This window comes from Amphibalanus amphitrite, unplaced genomic scaffold (genome assembly GCF_019059575.1).
Source record: "Amphibalanus amphitrite isolate SeventyFive unplaced genomic scaffold, NRLGWU_Aamphi_draft 000646F_arrow, whole genome shotgun sequence".
NCBI lineage: Eukaryota > Metazoa > Arthropoda > Thecostraca > Balanomorpha > Balanidae > Amphibalanus > Amphibalanus amphitrite.
The window spans coordinates 183,153-194,292 of NW_024882140.1; the positions used below are offsets into that span (position 1 = coordinate 183,153).

Below are 11,140 nucleotides of genomic sequence, written 5' to 3' on the forward strand. Positions count from 1 at the left end.
TCACGGGCTTTTCGCTCTTCACTGTGTCGAATATTGCTGAAGCTGTGATTAATAAGGCAACACACGAGCGTCACGATAAGCATCAGGTTGAAACTGGCGACATGAAGGCCAAGGGTCCCGTTCAGTTTGTGGGACAATGGATTTGGCAGCCCCGGGAAATGCATGGAAAATCGCCAGTTGGAGTCCTTGGATAGTATTTCTGGAGCCCTAAGCGTAACTTCGGATACGTCTTAGCAGTAAGCTGAGCCCTAAATCAGCTGAGATTGTGACGTAGAATTCAGAGACTTCTAATTCTAAAGATCTGTTCATTGCACATCGTGCCATGGACATTGCACCTCAAAAGGAGAAATCAATTGTAAACGCTGTCTGTCTAGTCGCATATGCTTGCGAGTATGTAACTATTGCACGCCGCTCTGAAGTATGCGATTTGATTTCTATATTTTTTGTCTTGCACTGACTTATTAATTCAATGTAAATGTTTGTAATAGGCGAACTTCAGGAGTCAGAAACAATCCGACGTAAGGATGAAGAGTCGAACGTTTCGCAATGCTCGTATCACACATAACAACACAACAATCGCCGAGTTCATTATTCCGGAAACATGGTCATGCTACTGAATACGAGCCTACCCAATCAGCATATAATAACGAAATAACGAACGCCAAGCCGACTCGAGCCGGGTTTCCCTACTGACGCGACGCAGCAACAAACCATTTATCGATAAGCTCAGCAATCAGACGCTGTCTTCACTAGTTCGAGCACCGACCACTGAGCTGACTGTGACTGATGAAAACGCTCGCCCGTTGCAGCGCCTCATCTCCGTCCATTGAACCCTTTTTCTCCATAAGATCAGACCGCGGCTGCTCGGAGCCTTTCACTTCCCCCGTCCTCGACCGTGAAACTCCGACCTTGGGCGTTACGTGGCCGCGCTCAGAGCCCCGTGACGGGTGTGTTTGGGACCGAGCGGGGCCATCGCGGCGTGTGTGCGCAGCCGGCCGGGTGAAAGTGTGTCTGGGTCGTGTCACAAACACGCACGGAAAGAACGACGCGCTTTGTGTCAGCTGGTGGCCTCCTGGGACTAGCGTTAGACGGTGTCTGGTATTTAGGGAATAGTGTAAAGTGTGCACCGGGAAACGTATACCTATGTTTTGAGTTATATGCATAGCCTCGTGGTTATTTGCAGGACTCACAAGCATTTAAAGCGCTCTGTTTTGCTGTAGAATAACCCAAGAATTCTCACATTTACGCACTCCAGAGACGATGTATTAGAATAAACGTCATTGTACGCACTCATTGGTTTACTTCTGCCACTTCCCCCGCAATATCGAAGCCATCATCACTCATATTTAGGCTGAATCATGTATTGTTGTCATTAAAATTTCTCGCCAGCACAGGACAAGAATGTCGTTCTGCAGAACCGGAGATCAAGCCACGCGGCGACCCACTCTCTCGGATTACGTTAAAAACAAAGTGGGGCGTGTGTTACGCAACACTTCCATCCGGCCGTACAGTGTGATATCTCCCGCCGGTGCTGGCAGCCCGCGTGCATTGGTAACCAGCGCACAGAGGCGGCCACCGGTGGGGAAAGGTGTGCACGCGACAGCCGCGGGGTCTGTGGCCGGGACGGGACCCTGTGAGGCGGCGCGCGGCGACCGCGGCAGTTCAGTCCCGACCGCGAGCGGCGCGGAGAGGTCGGGTGAGAGGACCGGGGGCGGTGTGAGAGGCCCGTGTGAGAGCGGTGAGAATGGCGCACTGAGAGGAGTGTGGTTGGTAGGAGTGAGTGCAGTTGTGCGTACTGAGGAGAGTTTGGGAGCTGATAGTGTGTTCATCTGCGTATGTGCGTTCTGACGAATTGGATTAACCCAGTACCCCATTGCTACGGAGCGCTTGATTTGGTAAGTTATTTTTTTGTGTCATAGTTAGTTATAGATGTGCATGTGAGTATGAATACGTCAGTATCCATGAACAATGACAATACATTCGGTTCGTGATAGAGTCGCAATGATCATGAGAAATGCGTTGAATGATATATTAAATTCTTCCGGTTATAAAGTAATAACGTAAATGACTAAGCGATTTTCCTAAAATATGAAAAGCCAAAGGTGCCCTCAGGGTGCGAAGTGTTTTTATTGTGCTTATCTCAATACCAGAAGCTGGTTTGTCGGGTGCTGATTATATAACACACCGTCAGAAAGCACACGAGATGGAATGTTGCGCGTCATGCTGCTGGTTGCATTAACTTACTCAACAGGGACGTTAAAATAACCCGTTAAAAACTGCTTATTCAAAAGCAGGTACTTAGAAAATGCATAGAACATGCATAAGTGGTTTGGGTTCGTGTTCGTTGATCCCACTAGGCACGAGTCTTGCCGAAGATATTTCTTGATCCAACCGTTTCTAACTGTGTGTTCATACATGCACGATTAGTGAAGTGGTAGCGTCCCGTACTTGAAATGTATTGCACTAAACAGCACTTACATGCAACGCCACTTTGCGTATGTTGCATAACGAGGAAGCGTCAACAAGTTACACCTGTCAATGCAGGTTCGACTGCGATGGGTGTGAAGGTGCTGGAACTGATCTCCCGGCTCCGAATACTGGGGGTGAGCCTCACTACTCTGGCGCTGATCGCTCCGCTGGACAACCCGCATAAGATCGTCTACGACAAGCCCATCAGACAGGAATATGACTTTATCGTCGGTAAGGCAATGAATGAGAAGGCATGTGTGAGGCGTACATGAGGTGTATTGATTGAGCTTCGAATACCTACTCCTGTTCCCTTCTCGAGATAATAAGATAAAAGGCTAATTGGTTGGCATGCGAACAGGGCTGCTTGGTGGAATTAGTGAGTTTAAGCATTTCTGTTTGCGACTTTAATGAATTGGAATCTGCCGTCACTGGTATCGAATCCGGTCGCCTTCTCCGGCACATCTGACGTCTCTCTCTCTCCCTCTCTCTCTCTCTCTCTCTCTCTCTCTCTCTCTCTCTCTCTCTCTCTCTCTCTCCCTCTCTCTCCCTCTCCCTCCCTCTCTCAGTGGGCGCCGGCTCAGCCGGTGCGGTGATGGCCAGTCGTCTCTCGGAGGACCCGCACCACTCAGTCCTTCTCCTGGAGGCCGGAGAGGACGGCACCGTCTTCACAGAGGTGCCCCTGCTCACCGCCCTCGTCTACGGCACAGAGGGATACGACTGGGGCTTCAGGGCCACGCCCGACCACCGGTCCTGTCAGGGCTTCAAAGGAGGAGTGAGTTATCTGGCTTACACATTGACTGAGGCCCATATCGATATGTGTTCGTCAATCGTCATAGTTCGTTAGGATACTGTTGTGTGTACTGCGGCGCAGTCTGCAAATCGCAGTTGCATTGCGGTGCAGCATATCATTCGCAGTTGTAAACTGATAATGGTTTACGCATCTTGATATTTTTCCCAATCAGCTGGGACCCATTTGATGCTGACCATCCTGTCACTCAGCGCTCTGACCCTGATTTACACCACTCAGGTCTGTGTGCTGCCCCGTGGCAAGATGCTGGGCGGTTCTTCGGCAGTCAACGGTTTAATGTACATCCGAGGCAATCGGCAGGATTACGACCAGTGGGAGCGGCTGGGTAACCCCGGCTGGGGGTACGAGGACGTGCTGCCCTACTTCCTGAAGGCGGAGGACAATCAGGATCCCAGGCTGAGAAACTCACGTGAGTGGCAGACAAAGGGTCGTATAGTCTGCCTGTTGGGTAAATGCAGCATCCAGAGTGACGTTTTATTCTTCAGAACGTTGTGGGCTATTACCTATGGTATCTGAAGTTGTTTCCATCATGAAATAATAATATCTTAACGACTGACATAATATTTGAAATATTTATAGCCTTTGTACCTTAATGTGTCAAACATAACTTTCCACACGAGAGAAATCGTTGATAACAGGTCAAGCAACAATGGTGAACGTAGGACTGCTGGGACACCAAAAATAAGGACAGACTCTAAACAAACAGGTTTAATATTTACCGACAACAACTGTTGACACAAGATGACATAGCTACTGGTTGTTAAATGTCAAAGGCTGGGCTACTTTCAAATATGTTCAATCAGCGTCCTTTCACGTATGTTCACATATTTCCGTTTCGCAGTAACCACAACACCGGTGCAGCCATCCTGTGAAATCGTACATCCGGCCTGACTCATGTTGTCGCGATATGACGTTTGATTTGGATGACTAGTTAGGCATTATAGTGGGTCATGAGTCGCATATTTCTCGTTCTTTTATGTTATCTAATGTGTGTCCTTGATGCAGATTGTGTCGCCATCAGTGCAGTTCATGAGAACTAGGCTTTGCATCAGGTGTTTTACATAATGTCTTAGGTATGTACGTTTTGACTTTTGAGATCCTTGCGTTCTTTTATGAACTTAGTTACGTAAATATTTTTTGTGAAAATTAGAATGTTTTAACTCAAAAAGTCATACTGAACCGGTTAACTTTCTAGACTCCTTGCATTCATATCTCAGTTTACATTATCATTAAGGTCATTATCATTCATATCAGTAGTTATCATATTTTATATCGGTGTTAAAAGTAACCCACAACGTGACACCAATTTTATGTGCCATGTGAACATGTACGCGTGTAAAATGTGCATAGTTCATCCCGTCGAACGGCATTCCATTTCCAACAACTGCGGTCCTGTCAACCAAGTCGCACTGTATGTGTGCATGTTTTAACAACCATGACCGATCTATGTATGTACGGCTCTCGCGAGATTAAGGTAGGTTTTGCACTTTTACATTTCCGGTTATATCTCAGCAACTAATCGATCTACGATGAAGCCATTTTACACGATCATGGCCGGCTTGTGAACCAACAAGTCGATCGCATCTTCAACACTAAAAAGCTTAAGACGACAAAGCTATAGCCTGAAGTACACTAAATTTTCTAGGTGCAAAACCTACCGCTAAAACCCGCGAGACCTGTACACATCGCATGGCGATTACTGGCTCACTTGCGCACGGTAACTATGTACTATGTAACTATGCGCACGGTAACGCACGGTAACTATGTAAGTAACACCCCTCTCCATCTGCTTCGCAGCATTTCACGCTGTGGGCGGCCCGTTGGCGGTGTCGCCTCCACAGTACATCTCGGACCTCGGCCGAATCTGGCTCAAGGCTGGGCTATCGCTCGGGTACCCGGTCGGAGATGTCAACGGCGCACTGCAGACCCGTGAGTGGTAACCTGTTGAGGGGTCCAGACCCGTGAGTGGTGACCTGTTGGTGGGACCAGAGCCGTGAGTGGCGACCTGTTAGTGGGACCAGACCCGTGAGTGGTGACCTGTTAGTGGGACCAGAGCCGTGAGTGGCGACCTGTTAGTGGGACCAGAGCCGTGAGTGGCGACCTGTTAGTGGGACCAGAGCCGTGAGTGGCGACCTGTTAGTGGGACCAGAGCCGTGAGTGGCGACCTGTTAGTGGGACCAGAGCCGTGAGTGGCGACCGTCCCCTGTTCTTGGGCCCTATACTCATGAGTGATAGTCTCTTCTGTCAGAGGACCCGGTACCTTCCTAAGGGCCCTGTATCCATGAGTGGTGACTGGTGACCAGCCTTTGTTGGTGGTCTGGTCAGTGACGGGGACACGTTGAAGCGCGGTCCCCTGTGACCTTAACTGTGCAGAGGTCATTGACTCCGAGTGTGCGCGGAGGCTTCATGCACTTGAGATGCAGGAACGCACCCTCATGCATGTGGCATAAGCTCCGGAAAAAAAACGCTCAGCAATGTTTAGTGCGTATTGCAGTCGACCGATATCTATATGGAAGGGAACTTTGTAGTGATTCGATGTAAATACGTTTACGAGAATCATTATTCTTTGACATTGCGGTATTTGTTCTCACTTCTCATAATTAAATGCTGAGTTGAGCACTTCCCCCCCCCGAGCCACACATTTTATAACATGGGTGTGGCCTCCGGGGAGTGAGAGTTACCGTTGCGGTCGACTATAACGCGGAGTTATGAAAGGTAAAATGAACCACTCTGCTGAACGCTTGGCAAGGCGATGGCGTAACAAAGGATGCTCCGTCTCAGTTATGTTGACGCATAGGATATAGAAGCGATAGAAGAGATTCACGACAACTTTGCCTCTTCATTTAATCACATTGAAGTCTTCGGTCAAAATCGACCCCAGGTCGATGCTTGAAATCGAGATCTTTAAAATATTTGGTCGCTGCTGCACCGTTCTAGTTCAACTAGTTTTTCAACAAGCAGATGCACTCATCAAATTTTAAAGTGGTGCCAGCCGTGCTAAATAATTTATCCCTAGGAGCTCTGTGCTTGTTAAGTGAAGTTTATTATAAGTCGACGCGTGCATTCCATTCGCCCTTGTAACTCGTCATTTCTGCATTCCCGCAGGGTTCATGCACCACCAGACCACCTCGAAGAACGGTGAGCGGTGGTCCACGGCGCGTGGCTACCTGCGGGGCGCCTCTCAGCGGCACAACCTCGACATCCTGGTGCGCGCTCCGGCCACACGGGTCATCGTCGACCCGGTGACGAGGCGCGCCAAAGGGGTGGTCTTTTTCAAGGGCGGCAAGCGCTACGTGGTGTGGGCGAGGAAGGAGGTCATCCTGAGCGCCGGCGCCTTCAAGACGCCCCAGCTGCTGAAACTCTCCGGAGTCGGACCGTGCCACGAGCTAAAGAAGTTTAAGGTTTGTTGTGGTCGTCAATCGATGCCTATTTATGTGGCATATCTTAGACCTAATAACGTAATGTGGTGACTGTCACAGCGCATATCGGATGCCACACAAACAATCCCGACATCGCATGGACAGAGAGCGTATCCGAGCTTTTTAATCGCTAGCTGCGTGCTACGTGATCTCTCTGCATTGTTCAAACCTAGCGAGACTTTCCACAGGCCTCGGGTTGAATCCGATGTCGCCACAGGATGCCACATGGCGGATCGGCGGTCAGGGGTGCGTGACCATTCACTGACCGCCATCGCAGTGGCGCGTTCAGGTCGGACTTCACCGCGTAATATTCACGATGCACTTGCTCCTAGCTTGCATAAAAAACAAGCAGATTTGCACCGTAGGTAGTTCCACAACACACGTCTAACTTGTACCTACCCTCTAAGCCATTACGCTTATCACTTACACGCCACAGAGTGACATTTTTCTTCGGCAGATTCCCTGCATTCACGACCTGCCCGGGGTCGGTGAGAACATGCAGAGTCATTTCGGAGTGGGAGGCGCCGAATATCTCACCAATAAGGGCCGCGGCCTCACGCTGCTGCAGCTCATTAACCCTGTCAACATCTTCAACTACCTCTTCAAACGAAAGGGTAAGGTCTTCGAGATAACATTGGGTCAAACAATGAACACCGAGCATTACTAAATTACGATGAATTGACATTATCGATTATAGATGTTGGGATGAAATAATTATACGAAAAGTTAAGTCAATGCTAAGCCATATATTGGAAAATAAAAATGTTTATAGACAGATAAATCATGTTTATATAGATGACCTTATTTCAGCTTACTACGATGTGCTTTACTTTGCAGGCCCATTGGCAACGAACCTGGGTATTGAGGGCACGGCCTTCCTGAGCTCGCCGCTGAATAACGTTAGTTACGGAGTTGACTGGCCGGACGTGCAGCTCCTCTTCTACCCACTTCAGCTGGCCTCAGACGGCGGCATCATATTCAGAGACTTCCTCAGCCTATCCAACAAGGCGAGTTCGAAATATATCGGTCATTCAGACTGGTTATTGACACTTCGAATGTCGTTCCATGACGGGCATGGTAACACAACTAACTGTCGTTTGAATACGAACTGAAAGGAAAATCCCAGCTCCCCGAGTAATAAGTACTTATCCACGATAGGAAGCATCTTCAACGTTTATACCAAGCGTCTAAAAACCCGGTCAGTAATGTACTTCATTTACGTTTCGCAATTAGGAATCGTGTTCAATTAGTACAAGTTTCTTTATTTTTAATTCTATTTTATGTTGCTTATCCAATATCCATTTAACTCTAATTAGAATTCAATCAATCATGTGCAGAAGATCATGTGCACACCTAAACACCGATTCCCACCTTCTCTGTCCAGTTGTGGAGCCAATTCTCGCCCAACAAGTTCCGGTCGGGTTTCCGGATCGTGCCAATCAACCTGCGTCCGCGCAGCCGCGGCCGAGTGCTGCTGCGCTCGCGGAACCCGTTCCAGGACCCGGCCATTCAGCTGCGCCTGTTCGACGACCCCTGGGACGTGGCCGTGCTGCGAGAGGCCGGCCTGATGGCCGAAAAGGTGGGTGACGCCGATTTAATGAGCAGAGAGTAGGACATCAGTCTGCTCGGTAATCAGCAGACGTCTGACAACTTCTTGAGCCATCATATGATTTCGATTAAAGCTGAGAATGGTTGATATATTTTCACTGAAGATGAAGCGGTTGTTTAGCATCTAAAGTAGCACATCTGCGAGTTGCGACCCATTCGTCGTAGCACAATATCACGTATTATTGGCACGGAAATATATCAATAACCTGCATCTCGCTAAACTGCCTGTCTGACAACAATGTGATTAATTGATCGTCTACTTGTCGATCTGTAAGCTGACCGTTTGTCCGTCTGTCTGTCCGGTTTACCTAATACCGTCTTTTCGCCCTGTTACCAACTGACCCCACCCGTGTCACTGGCCTCGCCCTGCAGGTGGCTCTGTCAGCGCCGTTCCGCCATGTCGGGGCCCGTCCGAGTCTCGTGCCCAGTAAGTTCTGCGGCGCTCTGGGCGCCCGCAGCGGACCCTGGTGGGAGTGTCAGGCGCGCGTCTTCTCCGAGACCATCTACCACGATACGAGCACGTGCGCCATGGGCCCGGCGTACGACCCGTGGTCTGTGGTAGATAACCAGCTCAGGTGAGAGCGGACTGAGAGCGTGCAAGTCGGGTCACGGTGCTACTGAAAAACAGTAAAAATCATAAAATGTCTGTCGTTGTGAGACGTTTGCGGTATGTCGCTTGTTTTTGTACAACTTATTTTATCCAGCGATGCGGTTTCTCTAAATGCCAGGCTCTCCATGACAAATAATCCTCATGTTTACTGGTCAGTGACCACATCTTTCCTCCCTAAGGCTTTGAGGAGCTGGTGTGCAGTATCAGTGTTATGTGAGTGGTATCACATCATCTTGCCAAGGTGGTTTTTGGGACAGCGATGTCACGCCACGTCTCCGTTCATCCCCGGCACTGCTCCTCGTTACATCGTCCCCTCTTCTCCGTCTCGGCAGAGTATACGGCGTCAGCGGCCTGCGAGTGGTGGACGCCTCAGTAATGCCCCGCATCATCTCCGGAAACACCAACGCACCGACCATCATGATCGCGGAGAAGGCGGCCGACCTGGTGCGGGCCCGGTGGCGGGCCATCGCTCTGGGCCTGGAGCCGGAGCAGTTCGTGGAACAGCACGTGCTGTACCCGCACCGGCGCAGCGGCCAGCTGTATGACCCAACCGGGCCTGTTGTGCAGTTTATCGATGTGCTAAAGAGGGCGGGAGGAGATGGAGAGGTAGAGGCAGAGGCAGAGAGCGCAGTGCCCGAGGGAGTGAAGCTGTTCGGAGACTGGAACGGGACGGCAGAGAGCAGCTCGGCTGTGACGGAGGGAGGTCAGCTGGGAACACCTCAGGGACGCAGTCTGTTCTCAGGAGCCACTGCTGCTGCTGAGTCGGGAGCTGAGCTGAGCGGCGGACTGCAGGGGGAGTCGTGTGCCGAGTGGGCCGGAGCGTGGTCTGATGAGGGTGACGAGCTCAGCTGTGGGTTTCAGCCGACTCAGAAGGCGCGAGTGGATATGGTGACGGTGGCGAGGCGGAAACTGGCGCGGCTGCTCCACGCCATGCAAAAAAGTGAATCGCTGTTGTAGTTAGAGATACTGCTAGACTGTTGCGAGCTACGAGTAAACATTATAAACATATGTTAGGTACGTGCACGCTAACTGCACATGATTATCGAGATCGCCTTCGTGTGCATATTGCCACGGATTTACTGGTGTGCTCAATACGTGTAAGTTAGGCAAATAGCTCTTAGTATTTATGCCAAAATAGTTTGTGTTGAAGCCTTGAAGCCATGGTTTTGAGCTGTTGCCATGCCATTTTTGTTATTTCTTAGGTATAGTGCGACATTTTATCGCAATCGACGATGGTACTGAACTATGTGTTTTCGTGATAAACGATTGTGTTAAATCAAATAATTTATGTTACATGTATCCTATGTGTTTATCAATAAAAAGCGTTAAACATGCGGATGGTAAATATTTCATGCAGTCCACTGTCCATGTGAATCGACTAGAAATACGAAAATTTTAACCAAATAGTTTCGGTTGATTGATTGCCATGGGGAGTACCTATGTCGTATGCTTCATTAAAACACTTTGTCCTTCAGTCCTAGTGAGTTATCATTACGGTCAATAAATAGACGAATTCGACTTCTCGCGCCTGAACCATGCTGTGCCGCATGACAAGTAGTAGTTCTTATTACTGTCAATGGGTAGCACCAAATTCGTGCGCCTGAACCATGCTGTGCCGCAAGACAAGTGGTAGTACTCATTTCTGCCAGTAGGTGGCACCGAGTTCGCGCGCCTGAATCATGCTGTGCCGCAAGACAAACGGTAGTTCCCTTTACCACCGATACATGACGCTAGCTTGTAGCGCCTGAAACATGCTGTGCCGCAAGACAAACGGTATTTCCCTTTACCACCGATAGATGACGCTAGCTTGTAGCGCCTGAAACATGCTGTGCCGCAAGACAAGCGGTAGTTTTCATTACTGCCGATAGATGACGCTAGCTTCCAGCGCCTGAAACATGTTGTGCCGCAAGACCGGATGTAGTTCTCATTACGGCCGATAGGTGGCTACAGCTTCTGGCGCCTGAAACATGCTGTGCCGCAATGCGTTAGGCCAATGAAAACCGGCCAGCGGGAAATAAAGGGGATTTAGGTGAAGGCAGTGTATTTCGGTAATGATTTTCCACTAGTTGTCAATATACCTTACAATGATAAAACAGCCTGCACGCCGATGTAATAGAGGAATTTCATTCGACATGTAGGTAAGCACTTTAGCAGCATATTCCCTTGGCTTTGGCCTGTCCACTGTCCAGTGTCCATGGCTAGTTGGCCTCAGTCCCGACAGCGAAC

The 11,140-nt window shown here is 49.5% G+C and overlaps 1 protein-coding gene across 1 annotated transcript; it reads left to right on the forward strand.

Annotated features, from left to right (window-relative positions):
• The first annotated feature begins 1,577 nt into the window (after window positions 1–1,577).
• Window positions 1,578–10,252, forward strand: LOC122363894 (glucose dehydrogenase [FAD, quinone]-like). Its single transcript, XM_043333704.1, has 11 exons — window positions 1,578–1,895; window positions 2,545–2,700; window positions 3,036–3,241; window positions 3,497–3,686; window positions 5,075–5,206; window positions 6,383–6,678; window positions 7,154–7,310; window positions 7,534–7,703; window positions 8,081–8,275; window positions 8,677–8,879; window positions 9,247–10,252. Exons 2-11 carry the CDS (start codon window positions 2,556–2,558, stop codon window positions 9,869–9,871), a joined length of 2,319 nt encoding a protein of 772 aa, XP_043189639.1. The 5' UTR covers window positions 1,578–1,895; window positions 2,545–2,555; the 3' UTR covers window positions 9,872–10,252.
• The last annotated feature ends 888 nt before the right edge of the window (window positions 10,253–11,140 follow it).